Genomic DNA, 22,383 nt, shown 5'->3' with positions numbered 1-22,383 from the left:
TGATTTACAGTGGATTGACCACATACATTCAATCAAAAATAAGGCAATTATGCCAGACTGACATTCACTTGAAGAATCTTCAGAAAGAGTAGTCCACTCACAAAGGAGGTAGCTTACAAAACCCTCACTCTAATAATCCTATAATACTGCTTATTAGTCTGGGATCTGTAACACACAGGATCGTTAGAGTAAGTAGAGAAGATCCACACGAGAGCAGCACATTTTGTTCAAGTTTCATTTGGGAAGCACAAAAGAGTCGTGGATGTGGTCAGCCAACTCCAGAGGGAGACACCGCAAGAGAGCCGTTCTGTATCACATTGCAGTTTACTGTTAAAACCCTGAGTGCGTATGTACCTAGAAGAGTCAATCAATATGTTGCTCCTTCCTATGTATATCTAGCAAAAAGACCACAAAGACAAAATTAGAAACTAGTGGATCACACAGATGCTTCTTTTGGTGAACTATTTGTGACTGTAACAGAAAATAGATAAGTGAGCACAGTACACAGAGCACCCTCCACCACACACTGTGGCTTGCGCAGTAGAGATAACAACATGTTTCGAAAAGTGGCATTTTATATGCTAATTTGACAGGGAGCTCAAATTGGTGCAGTGCAATACTTGGATGAACAATGTGTGTCAACAGGAACACAAAGAATAAATGGTACTCCAGCAGTGAGTGAGTAGCACCACTGAGTGGCAGCAGCTGACAAGACACAGCAGTGCAGGCCACCATACAAGACGGGCCGAGTTCATTATTGGTCTGTTTATGTGCCTTGCTCTTATTGACTAATCTAGATTAACCATGTAGCCACAGTATTAATACAGCCCCTATAATACCACTTCCAAGACTTGCCATACGTGTGTGGTAAGTGAAAAATCAGGCCATTCTGAAAAGGAATTGAAAGTGAGTCTGTATTGGTCTATTATTAGTATTGTGGCTAGGTACCTTACTCTTTACCATCTCTAATATGCAATCAGTAACAACACACAGCGCGATCAGTGATGTTCAGCTGAAACGTTTCCATTCAACGTAGAATATGTCGACGACTGATCCAGTAGTCTTCGTTGTGTGTGCTCTTTTTTCTTTTCTTTTTTTTTTCTTTTTTTTTCACAAAAACAACTGTCACAAAGTGCTAATGTAATAACCTTAGCACGTAAGGAATTAAAAGAAGTTGCTAAACATGGACTTCTCCTTGGAGAAAGGTCTGCAAAAAATGCCATAGAGACAGCAGAGTTCCAGACCCAAAGATTAAATGTCCTTTGCCATATTGCTACAAAAGATAAAAACTAAAATGCCGCCAACAGCCTGTGAATCATTCACTAAAATGCCTGATAAATCAGATGGCGAACACACTGGAACTTAAGTGATTTAAAAAAGGGCACTGGGTCACAAAATTGCAAACCTCCACAGGTTGATGACAATGAGGACAAAGTGGTGGGGGATCACTACTTACCAAATGGCGATGGCTAAAAACACAGTACCCAACACGTTGTTGTTGTTGTTGTGGTCTTCAGTCCTGAGACTGGTTTGATGCAGCTCTCCATGCTACTCTATCCTGTGCAAGCTTCTTCATCTCCCAGTACCTACTGCAACCTACATCCTTCTGAATCTGCTTAGTGTATTCATCTCTTGGTCTCCCCCTACGATTTTTTGCCTCCACGCTGCCCTCCAATACTAAATTGGTGATCCCTTGATGCCTCAAAACATGTCCTACCAACCGATCCCTTCTTCTGGTCAAGTTGTGCCACAAACTCCTCTTCTCCCCAATCCTATTCAGTACCTCCTCATTAGTTATGTGATCTACCCATCTAATCTTCAGCATTCTTCTGTAGCACCACATTTCGAAAGCTTCTATTCTCTTCTTGTCCAAACTATTTACCCAACACGTAACTGAGCTAAAATGAGGTTCTTGTGACAAGAGAGCCAAAAGGAGGTCAGTTCCCTGGAGCTTGTTCCCGTGAAGAGAATGCCAAAATGACACCGTCTCCTGAAAGATGGCAATACAGAGATCACCTGAAGGAATGGAGGAGATAGCAGGCCAACATAGGAGTGCAGCCTTCGCAGCAGCATCAGCAGCCTCATTTCCCTTCAGACCAACATTACCAAATGGTTCAAATGGTTCTGAGCACTATGGGACTAAACTTCTGAGGTCACCAGTCCCCTAGAACTTAGAACTACTTAAACCTAACTAACCTAAGGACATCACACACATCCATGCCCAATGCAGGATTCGAACCTGCGACCGTAGCAGTCGCACGGTTCCAGACTGCAGCGCCTAGAACCGCTCGGCCACTCCGGCTGGTCCAACATTACCAGGCGCCTACACAAACATCATGGTGACTCCCTCAACAGCAAACAAATGGAAGCTTTCCTGGATGCGTTGCGCAAAGGAGAGGACTGTGTACAGCACACTGAGGCTCTGAAGAGCACTGAGAGAATCAGAGCGTATGACACAATCAAAAATCCTGTGATACCAGATGTACTGCATAGCTCGATAGAGGCCGAAGAGCTCTGCAGTAAAAATCGAGAAGTATTCTGGAAGCCAATACCAAAACTGGTCGATGGCAATGACAAAGGCATATCTGACACATGGTGCGTTTAAGAGCCATCTGTGCACACGAAGGTGCTGCTACCGTCAAGTTGTGTGCAAAGGTCGAGAAAGTTAGAAAGTTACAGCGACAGATCGAATCCTTGAGAAGCAAATTAAGTCCAAGATGAACATGGGCCACTGCATGAAGCCGAAGCAGTGAAGGGTTCACATACATTGCGAAAGTAACAGGTAGTGCAAAGTTGCTAGAGCAGTAGCCTAAAGCGAGCTCCAGGAGGCAACATGACGTGCGCCATACCGGCGGTCAAGGCAATCATCAAAAAAGAGGGCACACGATGGGTGTCCAGGCAAGGCAGACAAATGGTACGCTTATCCCCTACGGAGGACATTGTGCCAGTATGACAGTGGTGGTTCGGCAGCTTCTTCATAGACTCTCAACCAGGCTGGTGTAAAAGGCAATCAATCACCAAATGTACTCCATGATGATGAACTGTGTTAAGATGGGATAAGATGGATGTATGTGGAGATGCATACACAAAATACCCATAGTCTACTTTTGAACAGACAAGGAATCAGTACAAATGGAGGAGGGTGGTCTGATCCACTCCCCAGAAAGTATTGTGTACAATACATTGGACACTTAGAGACTGGGTTCAGCACACAGTCAGGTAGGCCACATTCATGATTCTGAGAGGAGAAGGACATCACCTGAGCTTCCTCCACTTGTTTCCGAGGGAGGAAGGGGGGGTGATAGTGGGTGGAGATCCAAGTCTTCACGAAATAGCGGATCAAGGTGTTGGAGAAAGCAATAGGGTTCACAATGACATCATCTGCTACGGTCAGTCCAGAACTCAGCGAGTGGTCCCAGAGAGCCGAAGTTGGTTGTCCCACACAACATAAGACTGAGATAAACTGTCAAAAGAACTAGTAAAGAAAATCGAGCTGGCCTTTTTGCTACCCTTAGGAATGTAACGACAGTGCGCATGCAACTGTTTATAATGAACACAGTTCGCCACTGTAGGAGTGCAGTTAAAAATGTGAAGAGCACGTCTCCGTGCACTATTTTTGTTGCTCTAAGCCTCAGTCTACCAGAGGACTGGGACATGGTGTGGTAAAGACGAGAGAGATATGGAACATTCTGCGCCAGTAAGGATAATGTTCATAAGATCCTCTACCTCGTCATCATAACTGGGGAAATGTTGCTCTTCGAAGGTTGTCAGGGAGGATTAAAGCCACCAGTTGGCCTTAGGATGCTGCCAATGTGGTTTACACGCTGTTGCGGTAGGAGTCAGCAAACAGAAGGCACATGGTAAATCGTCGCAAGTATTGCTTGAATATGGACTACTTGAAATGACAGGCAAACTACCCAGTGTAGAATGACAGGTCCAAATGGGAATAAATGTGAGTGGATTCTGAAAGGAACGTGGTCGCTCTAGTGTTAAGACAGATGAGATTTTTCAGGTCAGCCAAGAAGGAACCTTTGGAACATTTTCTCTAAGAGCACCAAAGGGGATGATGGGCACTGGAGTTGCCAAGTAGCAAAAAAGGATGAGGGAGCAGACCAATAAGCTGGGTAAGTTTGCCCTGGTGACAACAAATGACAGAGGGATGTAGATGTTACAAAGAGAAAAGGTGAAACGAGGAATGAAAATGCGGACAGCAACATCAAAATGTGGACAGCAACAACTTTGCAGCTGGGTGTCCAGTGAGATGGTTTGGCTATGGACATCATCCCAAATGAGCAGCAAGGTCCCCTCACGAGATGGAATGTCAGCCTCAGGGAGAAGATAAAAGCAGACCAGAAGGAAACACGAGAGGTCAAAGTGGTCACGAGGATGCAATTTTGTTTCTTGGAGGCAGAGAACAATTGAACCATGTGATTCCAAGGGCAGCTGTAGTTCCTCATTACTGGATCAAATGCCACAAATTTTCCATTGGAGAAGACTCATTATGGAGAATGGCGAGGAGGGGAGAAGGGGCCATCACCTCAGTGGCTGCCGAGTGCCAGCCTTCAAAGACTCACTGCCACAGGGTGTAGAGGCTGAAAGATCCTGTTCCATGGAATCTACAGAGGCCTGTGAATTCACGGAGAAAAACGGTGGGCAATGCGCACTAACAAAATGGAGGTCGCCCAGGTGAACGCAACATCGCTGAGGAGGACTCTGAGTCGGGGAAGGAGAAGACAGTTTGCATTTGTTTGGTTTCCCAGAGCCTTTAGGGTTAGCAGACAAAGACTCGGTTGTTTGTTGGCTGGAGGGACGTAAAAGGTCTTTGCGACAGTGTTTCTTTTGCCGGTCCGTCAGTTGTGTAGCAGGTGATTTCACTGCCGGGCACGAAAATTTGATGGCTTGTTGTGCAGCTGTAGGAGGAGGAGGAAGAGACAGGGTTGCCACTGTAATACTGGGTGATTTCACAACCACAGAACTGAACTGGAAATCGCATGCCTGAGTTGCCATGTCCTTCATGTAACGAGGCGTAGCAAGAATGGTACTATAAGTGATGGGTGGCAAAATGCAGGGCATTTGACTAGCCATAAGTGACACGGTACAGTATTTTTTCCTTCACCTGGATCTCCTGGACAACCCACTCATCGTGATTCATGGGACACTCGTGGGATAAGGTGGTATGGTCGCCATTACAACTGATACAGCAGGGAGGAGGAGGTGGGCAGTCGTCCTCATGAGCATCCCCACCACATATTGTCAGGACACACAAGTGTGGTTATAACATTGACACGGGTAGCAATGCATAGGGTTTGCAATGTATGGTTGGACTGTAATGAGTTCATAACCTACCATAATCTTTGGTGGAAGCACCACTCCATCAAATGTGAGAAAAAGAGTGCATGTAGGCTCTAAGTATCAACCTTTTTCATTTCCAGATGAACCACTGTGATGCCCCGATCAGAGAGATAATTTTGGATTTATCCCTCAGTCAGACGATCAAGCAGCTGAGTATGATGGACCTAAACACGAACAGGATAACTGTGGAGGAGAGAGGCTGTAAGCGGTAGATGGGCTTGAAAATCACAATTGTTCTCCAGAAGCAAAGTCTTATTACGTACACAAGAGCAGCTTTCCACAGGGCCTCCAATCGCATCAATTATTTCTGAATAATAAACGGCAGCAGCAGGAGTTTACTGCTTAAGAGTTGTGGAATTGTGTGTGTTGCTGCGAGGAATCAGCCAGATCTACTGTTGGTGTCGTGCCACTGTTTATAGTGAGTTCAATTCCTCAGCTGTCATTTGTACTTACAAACATGGTCAACTTGCTTACTTCACTACCTTGTGAGGAAGGTCAGTGTACTGAGAAGTTGACTTTTCTTTGACAGCTATAAATAATGGCCCAACACCAACAATACCTCACAGTCTTGTTGGAGTCAGGCAGTGAACATTCACAAAAACACAGATTGCAGCACCTGAAGAAGAATGGCTGGTGTTGAAATACAGCGCCATAAAAATAGCAACACAAATTCTGCTGAAGATCCAAATCACATTGTTAATCACACCAAGAATGACTGAAAGATCACATTACTTCACTGTACGGGGCGGAGAAATTCTGAGAGAAATCGGACACCAAACTCAGCAGACATTATTATGCCGTGTCACCCTTAACCAACTTGCCCCGTGTCCCATGTGATTCCACCTGTCCGCTACCACCATTCAGCAGCGATACCAAGTAGCTGCTCAACATCTGATTACTCTTCATGTTTTGCTGGCCTGCTTAATACATTTTCTTAAACTTAACATCACAGAAGACTAATTTGGGACCGCCTTACTGAAAGAACAAACAAAAACTTTCAAAAACTTCAAAGTGGAAGGTGAATTAGACTACCTTAGTAATTTCAGTAACATATGACATTCTAGTAAAGAGATGTGACCAAAAATAACTTTCTTTTATTGGCACAATATAAACTTTCAAAATAAAATATTTAAGTAATGTAAAATACATCATCTTAGCGCACTTTTTGTGTGCCTGGAAAATTTATGTGCATAAGTTGATTTCAGTTGAGGTTATTGTTTTATGACAAATATTTAATAAAATATTTTCCTGACAGTAAATGTTCTCTTATATGTTTTACCTATTCTCATTACATAATTATGTACAAAGTTTGTATGTTGATATTATGTAAAAATCTGGGTTCTATAGACGACTGTTATTATGGATACCTGGTTTCAGTTCACAGATCAGAAGAGAGTTTTTTCACTGAGGATTACCTTCATCAAATACACTGTGATTATGCAAAGCTTAAAACTGCAGTACAAACCTTTCTGGATCTGATGAGACAGGGGACAGCTGAAGATCCCTTTCTGGCGATGATGTCTCCGATATGCTATCCAATGAGGCATCGGAAGTGTACACTTTCTTCTTGTTGTCCATCCTGCAAATAAACACACTGTGTGCTACACAAAGACAAAGTAGAAAGTGCTAACTAAATAAACCACAATCTTTTGTGATGGATTTGTTTTGTTAAATGTTCTCTGTGGCCTCTTCCAGTTAATTCTCTAAAACAACAACAGCATTCACCATCATGAACATATAGAAAGCAACTGACTTATCAAAGGTGTAACAGAATCACACAGATGTTAAATGATATAGTAGCATGCACTGTGGCCAGAGAGTACATTGGCAGCCAGCAACAATCACTCACAGCATTTTTGTTTCCATCACAATACATATTAGGGGACACACTGCTACAGTTATCTGTAAACTGAAGAGCAACCAGGCAGCAACAATCACTCACAGCACTTTTGTTTCCATCACAATACATATTAGGGGACACACTGCTACAGCTATCTGTAAACTGAAGAGCGACCAGGCAAATCCTTATTCTGTACATCTGGCTATGTCACAAGGAGCAACTACAGACTGTTCTACATAGTGTAGAGACATGCTTGGGGATTGCTTGTGTTTTTACTAAATGTGTGAACACAGTACTGAAATTAGGAACCTATACGAGGGGGGCCCAAAAGAAACCCGATTGATGTCATAAAAAAATTATTGATGAACCTTTTTACAAAATTACTTCAGTCACCTTCAAAATACTCTCCATTCCATGCGATGCACTTGTCAAGTCTCTTTTCCCATTGTTGGAAGCATGTTTGGAACTCTTCAAGTTTGATATTGTCCAGTGCCCTTTGCGAAGCTGTTTTTACCGCCTCCACATCGTCATAACGCTCCCCTTTTAGTGTTTTTTTTTTTTTTTTTTTTCATTTGTGGAAATAGGAAAAAGTCGCACAGGGCTAGGTCCGGCGAATACTGAGTGTGGGAATGACAGACCACCTCTGAGATGCCAAATAGTGAGTCACTTGTAAGGCCATGTGTGCTGGAACGTTGGCATGATGCAGAAACCAGTCACCTGATCGCCAAAGTTCCGGGCGTTTCCTCCTCACATCCTCTCGCAGACGCCTTAAAACATCCAAGTAAAAGCGCTGGTTAACAGTCTGGCCAGGGGGTACGAATTCCCGATGCACAATTCCATGAACATCAAAAAAGACAATGATCATAGTCCTCACATTTGACCTCACTTGCCTTGCTTTTTTTTTTTTGGTCGGGGAGAGTTGGGAGTCCTTCACTGGCTTGACGCTCGCTTGGTTTCTGGGTAATACCCATAACACCTACTCTCATCCCCTTTAATGACTTTGTTCAAGAAGTTTGGATCACGTACAGTCTCTGTTTTCAAGTCCTGACACACATTCATGCGGATGGTTTTTTGCTCCTGTGTGAGAAGGTGCGGAACAAATTTAGCAGCAACACCTCTCATGTGCAAATCCTCACTCAAAATCCACTGGCACGAGCTCCAACTGATTCCTGTCTCTGCTGAAATTTGGTCGATCGTTTGGCGACGATCCTCGTTGATCTTTTGGCGGACCTTTTCAATGTTCTCCTCATTTCGCGATGTTGAAGGGCGTCCACAACGAGCTTGGTCTTTAACACACATCTCACCACGTTTAAAGCGCCCAAACTACTCTAAAACCTGTGTGCGGCTCATAGTGTCCTCCTGGAAAGCTTCCTTAAGCATTTGGTGCGTCTCCGTTGCAGTTTTGTCAAGCAGGAAACGAAATTTCACACACACTCTTTGTTCTTTTAAAGTTGCCATAATGACTTCGCAGAGGTAACCCGCCAACAGTTAGAGAAACACAATACCACACGTGCAAGTTCAGCTCTACACTGATGCCGTCTGCACAGCTGTTTAATGAAGGTCTCTACTAGCACCATCTAGCGTGAGAACCCTGCACTACGTCTACAAGTGGCAGCGCCCTCGGAGTCCGGTTTCTTTTGGGTCCCCCCTCGTATTACTGAGCAACTGTCCTGGAACCCAACATCAGTTGCAGGTTGCCTAATTAAAGGCTTGCAGGGGCAACAAAATTTTAATTTTTAGTATTCCCCGTAATCACTGGCAAAAATTAAAAATTTTAAACGCTGTCATAATCTACTCATTAAGAGGCATGATCTCATGCTAAAAATTTAACCAATAGAACACAAATTACTGTTTGAAACTGAATATGTGGCTGTGTGGGGGCGGGGGAGTGGGGGGAAGGGGGGGGGGGTTAAGCTAGTGTAACCGACGGCAAGCAAATTCATCCAGTACTTGAGAATGAGAGCACTTAGTGACTTCCAATAACTTTACACATAATTTGAAGTGTTTATGAAACTTTTTCTTGCTGACACCCCCAAAAATTGATGAAAGGAAAAAAGAGTTTACTGCTCACTACATTTTCGTAGTCCACATAGTAAAAGTTTGGCATCAGCCATGATGTTTTAATTTATTACTACTTCACTACCCAATCTATTCACAGCACAATTAGCAGACAATATCCACATACACCACTGAATGTACCTGCAAAATTATATCATTGTATCATAAATAGTTCAGGAGGTGTGATGGCATGAATTTTGAGAGGCGTAAAAAACTTGCTGTGGCTTAAAATGGAACACAAGTAGTCCCGAGTACTTTCATCCAGGGTTTCATAATGACAGCACTTAGCAACTTTCAACAAAAGCATAATTTCAAAACTTTTCTGACTTATGTGCTTGATGTCAAATATTTCACACATTAACTCATTTGTAAATTAATCAGATATTTGAAGCTGTTTCACACACAAGAATTCTAGTCTTAAAAAAAAAATCAAGGATTTACTGGCTAGCAACTAATACAACTAAGACAAAAAATGCATATTAAGAGAATCTTCACAAACTGCTGCAGGCAGCACTCCACTGCCGAACAGGGAACTGATTCTTAGTCCTCCTGTGCAGTGGTAGTTGTCTGTTGTTCTGGGCAAAACCAAAAGTACTGCTCACTCTTCCGCTTACAGACAAAGTAAATGCAGTCTATTGCACCAAGAATATACCCATGCATTCCCGAGTTTGAATTTCGTATCTCTACTGAAGTTACACACACACACACACACACACACACACACACACACACACTAATTTCCACAGCCCCTTTGATGACTGAGTACAAATAGTTTGATGTGTGGGCTAGAATCAGTTATCTGCACTCTGAACAACAGTCATAGTCTCAAAAGTTATGTGGGACAGTCTATTTGACTGTTTCACAGTACTGTACTAAACAATGGTGACAGATACAGAAATCCAGAACAATCTGTTGTTGCCAAACGCAGTCTTACCTACAAGCAAAAAATCTTTGTCTAGTAGAGCAGACACATATTCTAGCCCACACTTCACACTACTGGGACTCAGTCACCAAAGACACTGTGCAAACTGGGTTGTGTGTTAAGAATTTTAATAGTGATACGGTGTTCGCGTTCAAGAGGTCACTTGACATCTACAGACTGCACAGACATCTACAGGCTGCACAAGAGTATTTCTCAAATTATACATCATGAACGAAACACAGATGCTGTAGATGACTTATTATGGTGACAATGCAATCTCTGGTCAAATTGGGCACTAAGACATCTGTGAGATTCTATTACTTCTTCAACAGTCAGCTGTGTTCCTATCAATAACAACAGTGGATACTCTCAAAACCTCAAATTTTCATTGAAAATTTACAAGACAACTGCATCAAAAATATTTAATAAAAGCACAAACTGATTTTCTCTAGTGCGTACATAATCTGTTAATAACGGCAGCATATTTTAGACAAGTTCCCTTTGTTCTTATCTACAGAGTGGACAGAAACAATGTGAAAAACTTGCTAGGGTGTTGCAGGGCAGATTATACACGAAGTATTATTAAGAAAACACTTGGATGCATTTCACAGTTTTCGAATTAATTACCACTTTAGTTAGTCAATCAGGTGCAAATTCAACAGCCTGCCAGAGACTGTGTCACCAAACGTGTTCTCCGTTTAGTTTCGTAAAACGGAGCAGGTGAGCAACGCAAAAATTGAACAAGGGACGATAGTAAGTGCTGAACCTCACCCAAAAGCTGAGCAATCTCGTGTGCTATCATATACACAATGAGAACAACTGTGTCTGGCAGGCCACTTGAACTTATGCGCAACGGCCTGATTGGCTAACTTCAATGTTAATTAACTCAGAAATGGTGAAACGGATCTAACTTTTTCTTAACAATTATTTCTCAGCACAACCTACCCTGCAACACCCTTATCAGCTTTCCAGAGCATTTCTGACCGCCCTGTATAGAATCACTTTCTATAAAATTTTCAATCAATCAGAACGTGTTATGGTGACAAGGGTTAATATAATGACAACAACATTCAAATATTGACAAAATTATTTAATTGGATAGATAAAAAATCTACTCACCAAGTGGCGACAAAACACACACATAAAAGGCGGTTGTAATTGGCAAGCTTTCGGAGCCAGTGGCTCCTTCAGGCAGAAGGGTTGAAGAGGAAGGAAGAGGGTGGATTTTGGGAAAGTCACTCAAACCACCAGGGGAGACTTACCATATGGTATGAGAAGGAAAGACTGATTGTTGGGGACTGCGTCGGATGAGATCTGAAAAACTTGAGAGCTTAAAGGTGAAAGACAGGGAAATATGCAGACAGAGATTACTGCTGAAACATCATGCACAAGTCAATAAGAGTAAAAATCTAAGTGCATTGTATGTAACAGAAGTGTGAGGGGGATGGTGCAAAATAGATGGGAAAGACAATGCAAGATGTATAAAACTGAAATGGAATGAAGCAAAGAGTAGTTACAGTGAAGAAATGTTGAGACAGAAGAAATTAACATAAATTAAGGCCAGGTGAGTGGCGAGAACTGAGATCATGATGATGATGATGTTTGGTTTTTGGGGCGCTCAACTGCGCGGTTATCAGCTCCCGTACAAATTCCCAACCTTTGCTCAGTCCAATCTCGCCATGTTCACGAAATGATGAGGACAACACAAACACTCAGTCATCTGGTGGGAATTGAACCTGGTGCTCGGGAAGTGAGGACGCGACTGCGAGACCACGAGCTGCAGACAACCGAGATCATGAAACTTCCTGGCAGATTAAAACTGTATGCCAGACCAAGACTCAAACTCGGGACCTTTGCTTTTCGTGGGCAAGTGCTCTACCAACTGAGCTAACCAAGCACAACTCACGCCCCGTCCTCACAGCTTTAATTCCGCCAGTACTTCACCTCCTACCTTCCAAACTTTACAGAAGCTCTCCTGCTAACCTTGCAGAACTAGCACTCCTGAAAGGGTATTGCGGAGACATGGCTTAGCCACAGCCTGCAGAGTGAAAAATCTCATTCTGAAACCGAGATCATGTTGTAGTACTAGTTCCCACCTGCGGAGTTCTGAGAAACTGGTGTCTGGCGCAAGAATCCAGATGGCGTATGTGGTGAAAGAGATGCCGAGGTCATGAATATCATGTTGTAGAGCATGCTCTGCGGGTTGCCAGTATGCAGCCTCTGCCTACCCCCATTCATCCTAATTGATAATTTGGTGGTAGTCACGCTGATGTAGAAGGCCGAACAGTGTTTACATAACAGCTGGCATATGAATTTTTGTTAAGCAGGTGACTCACCCTTTGATGGTATATGTTTTGCCAGTTACAGGGTTGTTATAGGTGGTGATAGGAGGGTGCATAGGGCAACTCTTCCAGTGGGGACGGTCACAAGGGTAGGAGCCATAGGGTAGGGAGGTGTGTGCAGAAGGAGCGTAAGATCTGACAAGAATACTGTGGAAATTGGGAGGGCAACAAAAAGCTATTTTAGGTGTGGTGGGCAAAATTTCAGACAGAATGGATCTCATTTCAGGTCATGATTTTAAGTGTTATGTTACATGTGTTCCCACAAAAGATTTTAAAAATTAATCATAAGTGTCCCATTCCTGTAGCAAGTGAATAACCAGGTCGCTCCCAAGCTCCATCATCCAAAGGCAATCAAGAATAAATTCCAGAATGAGATTTTCACTCTGCAGCGGAGTGTGCGCTGATATGAAACTTCCTGGCAGATTAAAACTGTGTGCCCGACCGAGACTCGAACTCGGGACCTTTGCCTTTCGCGGGCAAGTGCTCTACCATCTGAGCTACTGAAGCACGACTGACGCCCGGTACTCACAGCTTTACTTCTGCCAGTATCTCGTCTCCTACCTTCCAAACTTTACAGAAGCTCTCCTGCGAACCTTGCAGAACTAGCACTCCTGAAGGTTCGCAGGAGAGCTTCTGTAAAGTTTGGAAGGTAGGAGACGAGATACTGGCAGAAGTAAAGCTGTGAGTACCGGGCGTCAGTCGTGCTTCGGTAGCTCAGATGGTAGAGCACTTGCCCGCGAAAGACAAAGGTCCCGAGTTCAAGTCTCGGTCGGGCACACTGTTTTAATCTGCCAGGAAGTTTCAAGAATAAATTATTTTTAATTCTGACTTAACCAAATCGAATACACGAGTACATGGAGGTTCTTATGAAACTACAGATATTAAAATGAAACACACATGTTAAAGACTATAAACAATAGCACAAGGTGTATGTGTCTTCATGTAACAACACTACTGGTGTCATTTCTTTCAGTTGCCAATGGATACACAACAACTTGCAAAGGGACCCAGTAACAATGACAGTTTCTCTTTACAGGAACAGATGGAGGCTTCAATATGCTGTGAACAAGCTCATTCAGAGATAAAGCAGAAGCAAAATTTTGTGAAACAAAATACCAGAGTTCTTCTTAAAAGACCTATTCCACCCTTCTCATTAACTGATTTAAGGAATTAATGTAGCACACAACTTCTTGCCACGTCAGATGTGTCCAAATGTAACACCAGTACTCTTATCTGGATCACACTCAATCACTTTGCGACTTAGCCTATGAAGGTAAAAAATCTACAGTTTTGGCTTTTGCCTTGGTTTAAAATGTGTATTTTTATATTGAGCCACTGGACCAAGTTTACTTCACTTTGTCCATCATGAGATTAACCATAACAATGGTGTTACCATTTCTGTTTTAACCCCGACATGGTCACACTATCTCATTACCTCTCGATGCTAACTTGTGGAGATACTTGTATATAATACACAAGGTTTTTATACAGGCTTCCTATGTTCATTTTTGCCAGTCCCGACATAAGTCCTATTCTCTCACTACAATGCTTTCTCATTGTTAATGATTTCGTGTTATAACATTTCCACCATTTTAAGTTTTGTTTGGCATCAACACGTCCTTTAAAACTCATTTCCATACAGATTTCTCCAAAAAGTGCATCATATTCCTGCACAAGGTCAGCCTTGGAAAAAAAAACAGAACTCAGATACTATAAGCAAAGTTATTTATCGCGTAATTTAGCTTAGCAGGGTATGCAAGTTTTTCACTGTCGGTGTTTCTGGGTCACAGCCAACTGTTGGTTGGTTGGTTGGTTTTGGGGAAGGAGACCAGACAGCGTGGTCATCGGTCTCATTGGATTAGGGAAGGATGGGGAAGGAAGTCGGCCGTGCCCTTTCAGAGGAACCATCCCGGCATTTGCCTGGAGTGATTTGCAGAACTAGCACTCCTTTATGGCCTTGGGCAAGTACAGAAAGGGCAACAGCCTCAACGGGTGCGGGGCAAAGTCAGGACATACGGGGACCAAGCAGCAATCGGTATTGTAATTGTCAGCTGTCATAGCTGCGTTGGTAAAGTACCGGAACTTCAAGCGCTGATAGAAAGCACCGAAGCTGAAATCGTTATAGGTACAGAAAGCTGGCTGCAACCAGAGATAAATTCTGCCGAAATTTTTACAAAGGTACAGACGGTGTTTAGAAAGGATAGATTGCATGCAACCGGTGGTGGAGTGTTCATCGCTGTTAGTAGTAGTTTATCCTGTAGTGAAGTAGAAGTGGATAGCTCCTGTGAATTATTATGGGTGGAGGTTACACTCAACAACCGAGCTAGGTTAATAATTGGCTCCTTTTACCAACCTCCCGACTCAGCAGCATTAGTGGCAGAACAACTGAGAGAAAATTTGGAATACATTTCACATAAATTTTCTCAGCATGTTATAGTCTTAGATGGAGATTTCAATTTACCAGATATAGACTGGGACACTCAGATGTTTAGGACGGGTGGTAGGGACAGAGCATCGAGTGACATTATACTGAGTGCACTATCCGAAAATTACCTCGAGCAATTAAACAGAGAACCGACTCGTGGAGATAACATCTTGGACCTACTGATAACAAACAGACCCGAACTTTTCGACTCTGTATGTGCAGAACAGGGAATCAGTGATCATAAGGCCGTTGCAGCATCCCTGAATATGGAAGTTAATAGGAATATAAAAGAAAGGGAGCAAGGTTTATCTGTTTAGCAAGAGTAATAGAAGGCAGATTTCAGACTACCTAACAGATCAAAACGAAAATTTCTGTTCCGACAATGACAATGTTGAGCGTTTATGGAAAAAGTTCAAGGCAATCGTAAAATGTGTTTTAGACAGGTACGTGCCGAGTAAAACTGTGAGGGACGGGAAAAACCCACCGTGGTACAACAACAAAGTTAGGAAACTACTGCGAAAGCAAAGAGAGCTTCACTCAAAGTTTAAACGCAGCCAAAACCTCTCAGACAAACAGAAGCTAAACGATGTCAAAGTTAGCGTAAGGAGGGCTATGCGTGAAGCGTTCAGTGAATTCGAAAGTAAACTTCTATGTACCGACTTGACAGAAAATCCTAGGAAGTTCTGGTCTTACGTTAAATCAGTAAGTGGCTCGAAACAGTATATCCAGACACTCCGGGATGATGATGGCATTGAAACAGAGGATGACACGCATAAAGCTGAAATACTAAACACCTTTTTCCAAAGCTGTTTCACAGAGGAAGACCGCACTGCAGTTCCTTCTCTAAATCCTCGCACAAACGAAAAAATGGCTGACATCGAAATAAGTGTCCAAGGAATAGAAAAGCAACTGGAATCACTCAACAGAGGAAAGTCCACTGGACCTGACGGGATACCAATTCGATTCTACACAGAGTACGCAAAAGAACTTGCCCCCCCTTCTAACAGCCGTGTACCGCAAGTCTCTAGAGGAACGGAGGGTTCCAAATGATTGGAAAAGAGCACAGGTAGTCCCAGTCTTCAAGAAGGGTCGTTGAGCAGATGCGCAAATCTATAGACCTATATCTCTGACGTCGATCTGTTGTAGAATTTTAGAACATGTTTTTTGCTCGAGTATCATGTCGTTTTTGGAAACCCAGAATCTACTATGTAGGAATCAACATGGATTCCGGAAACAGCGATAGTGTGAGACCCAACTCGCTTTATTTGTTCATGAGACCCATAAAATATTAGATACAGGCTCCCAGGTAGATGCTATTTTTCTTGACTTCCGGAAGGCATTCGATACAGTTCCACACTGTCGCCTGATAAACAAAGTAAGAGCCTACGGAATATCAGACCAGCTGTGTGGCTGGATTGAAGAGTTTTTAGCAAACAGAACACAGCATGTTGTTCTCAATGGAGAGACGTCTACAGATGTTAAAGTAACCTCTGGCGTGCCACAGGGGAGTGTTATGGGACCATTGCTTTTCACAATATATATAAATGACCTAGTAGATAGTGTCGGAAGTTCCATGCGGCTTTTCACGGATGATGCTGTAGTATACAGAGAAGTTGCAGCATTAGAAAATTGTAGCGAAATGCAGGAAGATCTGCAGCGGATAGGCACTGGGTGCAGGCAGTGGCAACTGACCCTTAACATAGACAAATGTAATGTATTGCGAATACATAGAAAGAAGGATCCTTTATTGTATGATTATATGATAGCGGAACAAACACTGGTAGCAGTTACTTCTGTAAAATATCTGGGAGTATGCATGCGGAACGATTTGAAGTGGAATGATCATATAAAATTAATTGTTGGTAAGGCGGGTACCAGGTTGAGATTCATTGGGAGAGTGCTTAGAAAATGTAGTCCATCAACAAAGGAGGTGGCTTACAAAACACTCGTTCGACCTATACTTGAGTATTGCTCATCAGTGTGGGATCCGTACCAGATCAGGTTGACGGAGGAGATAGAGAAGATCCAAAGAAGAGCGGCGCGTTTCGTCACAGGGTTATTTGGTAACCGTGATAGCGTTATGGAGATGTTTATTAAACTCAAGTGGCAGACTCTGCAAGAGAGGCGCTCTGCATCGCAGTGTAGCTTGCTCGCCAGGTTTCGAGAGGGTGCGTTTCTGGATGAGGTATCAAATATATTGCTTCCCCCTACTTATACCTCCCGAGGAGATCACGAATGTAAAATTAGAGAGATTAGAGCGCGCACGGAGGCTTTCAGACAGTCGTTCTTCCCACGAACCATAAGCGACTGGAACACGAAAGGGAGGAAATGACAGTGGCACGTAAAGTGCCCTCCGCCACACACCGTTGGGTGGCTTGCGGAGTATAAATGTAGATGTAGGGAAATCACGGAAAACCTAAATCAGGATGGCCGGACACGAGATTGAACCGTCGTCCTCCCGAATGTGAGTCCAGTGTCTAACCACTACAGCCAACTGTATTATAGGTCTGCAGTGTTTGGAAGGGTGGGAAAGTATGCTGAGTCACTGCCTTAATGATAATCGTGATCTGACGATAGTGATTCTAGAAGTAACCTTCCTTCTGCTCATTGCTTTCATTTAATTTCATAGTCATTTATACAAATAAACAGCACATTTGAAGATGGCCAGCTCCATAATGGGCTTTCACAAACTGTTGTTACTTCCACGTGAAATCGCTAATCCTTACTAGGTGCGCAGTCTTAAGTTTTACAAACTGATGTCAGATGTAAACATTCCTCCTCAGAATGCTTGGTAACATGACTACAATTTTGCCATGTTTCTCAACCAGGATATATCTGAACTGAGAGACCTGCTTGTTGCCGACAAGCTGTAGATTATGTGCCTATTGTTCTCTGTTTAAGGTTTTAACCAAAATTTGTGATACAAGTTTTATTCACTGTAATTTCACAATGATTAAATAATAAGCATCACATTAGAACACTAATACCTTTTTACTGTGGTTTCACAAAAGCCTTTTGCTTCTGTGTTTTACTTACACCATTAGAGATGATTGGAAAAAAGAGGGGAAACCCATATGTGTGTTTTGTGCGTCAATGGACAGCCACCGCCTTTGTGACAGATGCTTTGTGTACTGTGGAGAGACAAGTAAAGCTAATTGCTGTTAGAAAGAAACAAAAACAATTAATTATTTCAGAGTTTTTTGCCTACTTAAATAGGAAAAATTCAAATTGTTTTAATTTCATATTTTTAACAATACGAAGAAAATTACACTAAGTGTAATTTATTCACTTTCACGATCTCTCCTCTGCTTTCCTGTATTTTAGACATTCCTGCATTTTGCATTTTTTTGTCTGCTGAAAAGTGTAAAAAGAGGTTTCACTGTATACATACTTCATTTTTAAAATGTTTTGTAACTGATAATCAATATCTTGCATTTTTATAATCATTTTTGTACATGCTTGGATTAGCACAAGCCAATTTTCAAAAGCCATTGTACTATTTTGCATTGCTGAAAGGCAATATTCTAACATGGAATTAGTAAATGTAAATGCCACTCCCAGATTACACCTTAGGCTTGTTCTGCCAACAAGGCAGTGTGAGGAGTTATCCACTACTGTGAGATACGTTATAAGCATGTCGCCGATCTCTCCAGTAAATGAATCCTGTTGGTGCCGCTGCTTCTTTACTCAAGTTGTTCCTCATTCTGCTTCACCAGGCTGAGTGGATCTGTTCCATACATATCTACACCACAGAAGTCTAAAAAGATTTCAGGAATCAATCCTAGGTTCTTCCGCACCGAAGGCAGCAACACTTACCATTCTGCTACAGTGGCGATCCAACGTGGCATTAGCACAACCCTGAATTAATGAAACTGTTGCACTGAAAACAGAATCATACTGGAACACAAAAATATTAAGTTTGGTATTTGCTTGATGAGTCGGGAGATATCCCTTGCACACTAATAAGTTTTGTTGCAAACCAACAGGCCAGAATCCCCATTACAAGTCTCTAATAACTACTTTGTATACAGTATGTATCAAAAGGCCAGGAACAAGTACACTTTTAAGTGTTTTCCCCCCCCCAGATTTGGCATGTAGTTCCACATTGGTAGCTGGATGGTATCACAATTAGATGGCACTCCGGAGTTGACAAGGCATTCTGCGTTCCAGAATTTGACAAAACAAAGAGTGTAATGGATGTCCAATGAAAGTTTAGGACAAAGTACGGAAAAGCAGCACCAACTAAAAAAGCAATCTGCAGTTGGTATGCAAATTTTGTTGAAACTGTGTGTTAGTGTGACAAGAAGAGAAATGGTCTGTCAGGTGTGAATGCAAATAACTTTGAATGAATGAGGGAAGCTTTCACAAGGAGTCTGGCAAAATGTCTATACACAGCTTCACTTGAGTTGAAAATGTCAACAACAACTGTGTGACGAATTTAGTACAAAAATTAAACATGAAACCATGCAGATTACAGTTAGTGCAAATGTTATATCCTAAAGACAAAGACCAGTGATACAACTTTTGCTGTCCATCGCAGGTCAAAAATGATGGTTTTGTGAATTCAGTAATTTTTTCAGACAAGGCGACATTTCATACAAATTGGAAAGTAAATAGGCAGGGCTGCAGGATTTGGGGAACATAAAACCAACATAACATTCTTGAACACAAGCACTATTCTCCGAAGGTCAATGTTTTCTGTGCCATGCCTCACACGAAACTTTATGGACCTTTCTTCTTTAAAGAACAAATTGTTATTGGAGAGTCCATCCTTCAAATGCCGCAGAACTGTTTAATACCATTGTTCTGAACAGAATCGGAGAACTTTGTCCTTTAGTTAGATGATGCACCGCCACATTTTCACCATAATGTTAGGTCATATCTGAACACAGTATTACCCAACTGTTGGGTTGGTCACAATGGAACAACAATCCAATGTGTGCAAAAATGGCCTTCTAGGTCCCCAGATATTACCCCTTGTGATTCCTTTTTATGAAATGTTGTGTGGTGAGGGTCTCCTGGCAGCTAGCACTGATAGCCTAGTGCAAGTCTTTTGAGGTGATGCCACTTTGGCAATTTGCGCGTCAATGAGGATGAAATGATGATGATGATGATGATGATGACGATCATGATGATGAAGGCAACACAAACAGCCAGTCCCTGAGTGGACAAAATCTCCAATTTGGTCAGGAATCGAACCCGGGTCCCCCAGCGTGACACGCCGGCACGCTGTCCACTCAGCTACTGTGGCGGACTATTTCTTTCTATGGGGTTATGTAAAGGACCACGTATATGTCCCTCCTCTTCCAGGTGATGATGTGGAATGAAGGAGAACTGAACAAGCAACAACCACAATCTGTGAAGACATGTTGGCCAGTGTGCAGCATGAATTTGATTATCGCATCAGTGTTTGTAGTGTCACACATGGTTCCCACATAGTGTATATCAAGTGAATGTTGTTGGGGGAAAACAAAGTACAAGTTTACTCTTTAAAGTTATGAGTATTGTTCCTTTGTAATGCTACTCATTCATCTACAATAAAGTTTTTAAAGTGTTTCCAGATTTTTTAAACACACTGTACAACTACAGCAAGTTCCCGGTTACCCAGGTCCTGATTATCCAAGCTGTGGATTATCCCTGCACATTTTGGCAATATTTGAAAAATAAATAAATAGATAATGAAGTGCGAACTTCTGTTATAATTAGAATTAATGTTTTTGTTTCCATGAAAAAGCAACAGATCCTGATGGAATCCACAAAGTGCTTCGGGTGAGGAAGGGTTTGATTAGCTTTGAGACTTGATGCAACAAATTTATCAGGAAAAATGAGTTCCCTATGACTGGAGAGACTACAGTATTCCCCATATTCAAGGAGAAGGATGACATTCAGGAACATTGTAATTACAGAGGAATGAAACTATTGAACATACTAAGTAAATCTGGGAGGAGATAAGATAAAGATGGCTTCGACAAGAAGCAGCACCGGTGGTCCAACAGTCCGGATTTGTGCTGGGGAAAGGAACAACTGATACAAGTACACACTTTGGCAACTTTAGAGAAACCAAGAAGAAGGAATTATATGTCATTTCTATAGAACTAGAAAAGGCTTACGATAAGTGTTGCAGCAAGAGATCTGGAATTTAATGGAAGAGAGGGAAGTGTTTGTCTTATCAATGACACATACAGGTTTACTATACATGATTGAAGTGATTTTATATATTCCAAGTGCTCCATATGTGCCCCCTACTGATTCAGCAGATATCAAATCAATAATCAAGTTCTTCCCATATTCAGCACAGTACGTCCCTATCGATCTGTCCAAATCCACTGTTGATGTGAGTTCACAGTTCTGGTAGGTTTGTTGGTAGAGGAGGCATAAACTCTTGAATCTTTCACATAATCCCACACAAAAAATTGCTTGCGGTTATGTCAGGAACACATAGCATAAAATACACATTTCAGGGACTTTGCCATTTTGTCCAATTGCTCACTGCTGCACTCTCATGGCAGGAATCTGAAATCTGGCTGTAACAATACAAAACTGCGTTTTTTCATAACAATGTTGAGTTTTGTGACTGTACGTTAATTAATGTAGCTACAGTGAATTTTTAAAATCACTTCAATAATTCATAATAATCTCGTATAATGGTACAAGAATCCAGGTAAGAAGAAATGTATGGCTGACAGACTGGATACCAGCTAAAGTTGGGTTGCATCCTGTATCTGCTTGGCACCCATAGGTAAATTTCCAATCTGGTCATCATCACATTATTAGACTGTATTAGAGAGCAATTTCATGAGTGTACAAAGAGACAGTACAGTGTTATGTAGCATAAACAAGGATCCATTGGAAATGAAATTAGAAAGTTGGAGAAAAGCTGTGAAAGACATTAAAGTTTTAGTATGAAAATGTCAATTAATTAATTTTGCACACTGAGAGTTCTAGAGGACTGAAAACCCATAGGGAGAAAACTGAGTGCTTAGGAGGAAAAAGGGAAGAAACAATCTAGATGGACTGACAAAACTTGTGGAAAAGTAACAGCTTTAATCACTTAGACTCATCACTCGTCACTGTCTAGTGACGGTCATATAGTGTGTAGAGTGTACACAGTTTGGACGGACTGCATAAGATTGTCAGGTGCACTGTGTGATAGAACAAGAAATTGGGAGATTAAAGGAATGGTGTTTACGTCAATACCGAGATCCACAATGCTGTATGGAGCAGATACATTACGACACATTGACCAAGTAAAACACATTGTAAGGCAATGGATGTGGATGAAAAGAGAATGTTAGGAAAAATTTATGGCACCTCCAGAGCTGATACGATCAGAAAGTAAAGAATAAGTGGCAGCATTAAAGTGACATAGATATCAAAGAAACATCAAGAGAGAAGTCTGCAATGGTATGGACATGACACAAGAAAGGATGACACCTATGCTGGC

The 22,383-nt window shown here is 42.1% G+C and overlaps 1 protein-coding gene across 3 annotated transcripts in view; it reads right to left on the bottom strand.

The window, feature by feature from the left end:
* LOC126210210 (protein piccolo-like) overlaps positions 1-22,383 on the bottom strand; it is a 187,158-nt gene that overhangs the window by 100,932 nt on the left and 63,843 nt on the right. For all 3 annotated transcript variants that reach the window (XM_049939392.1, XM_049939391.1, XM_049939390.1), the window contains one exon: positions 6,818-6,931. In XM_049939392.1, the coding sequence (XP_049795349.1) occupies positions 6,818-6,931 (114 nt within the window). The remainder of the gene's footprint in view (positions 1-6,817; positions 6,932-22,383) is intronic.

This window comes from Schistocerca nitens, chromosome 10 (genome assembly GCF_023898315.1).
Source record: "Schistocerca nitens isolate TAMUIC-IGC-003100 chromosome 10, iqSchNite1.1, whole genome shotgun sequence".
NCBI classification, from domain to species: Eukaryota; Metazoa; Arthropoda; class Insecta; order Orthoptera; family Acrididae; genus Schistocerca; species Schistocerca nitens.
The sequence above is the reverse complement of the archived record's forward strand: the minus strand, read 5'-3'. Positions and strand labels throughout refer to the sequence as shown.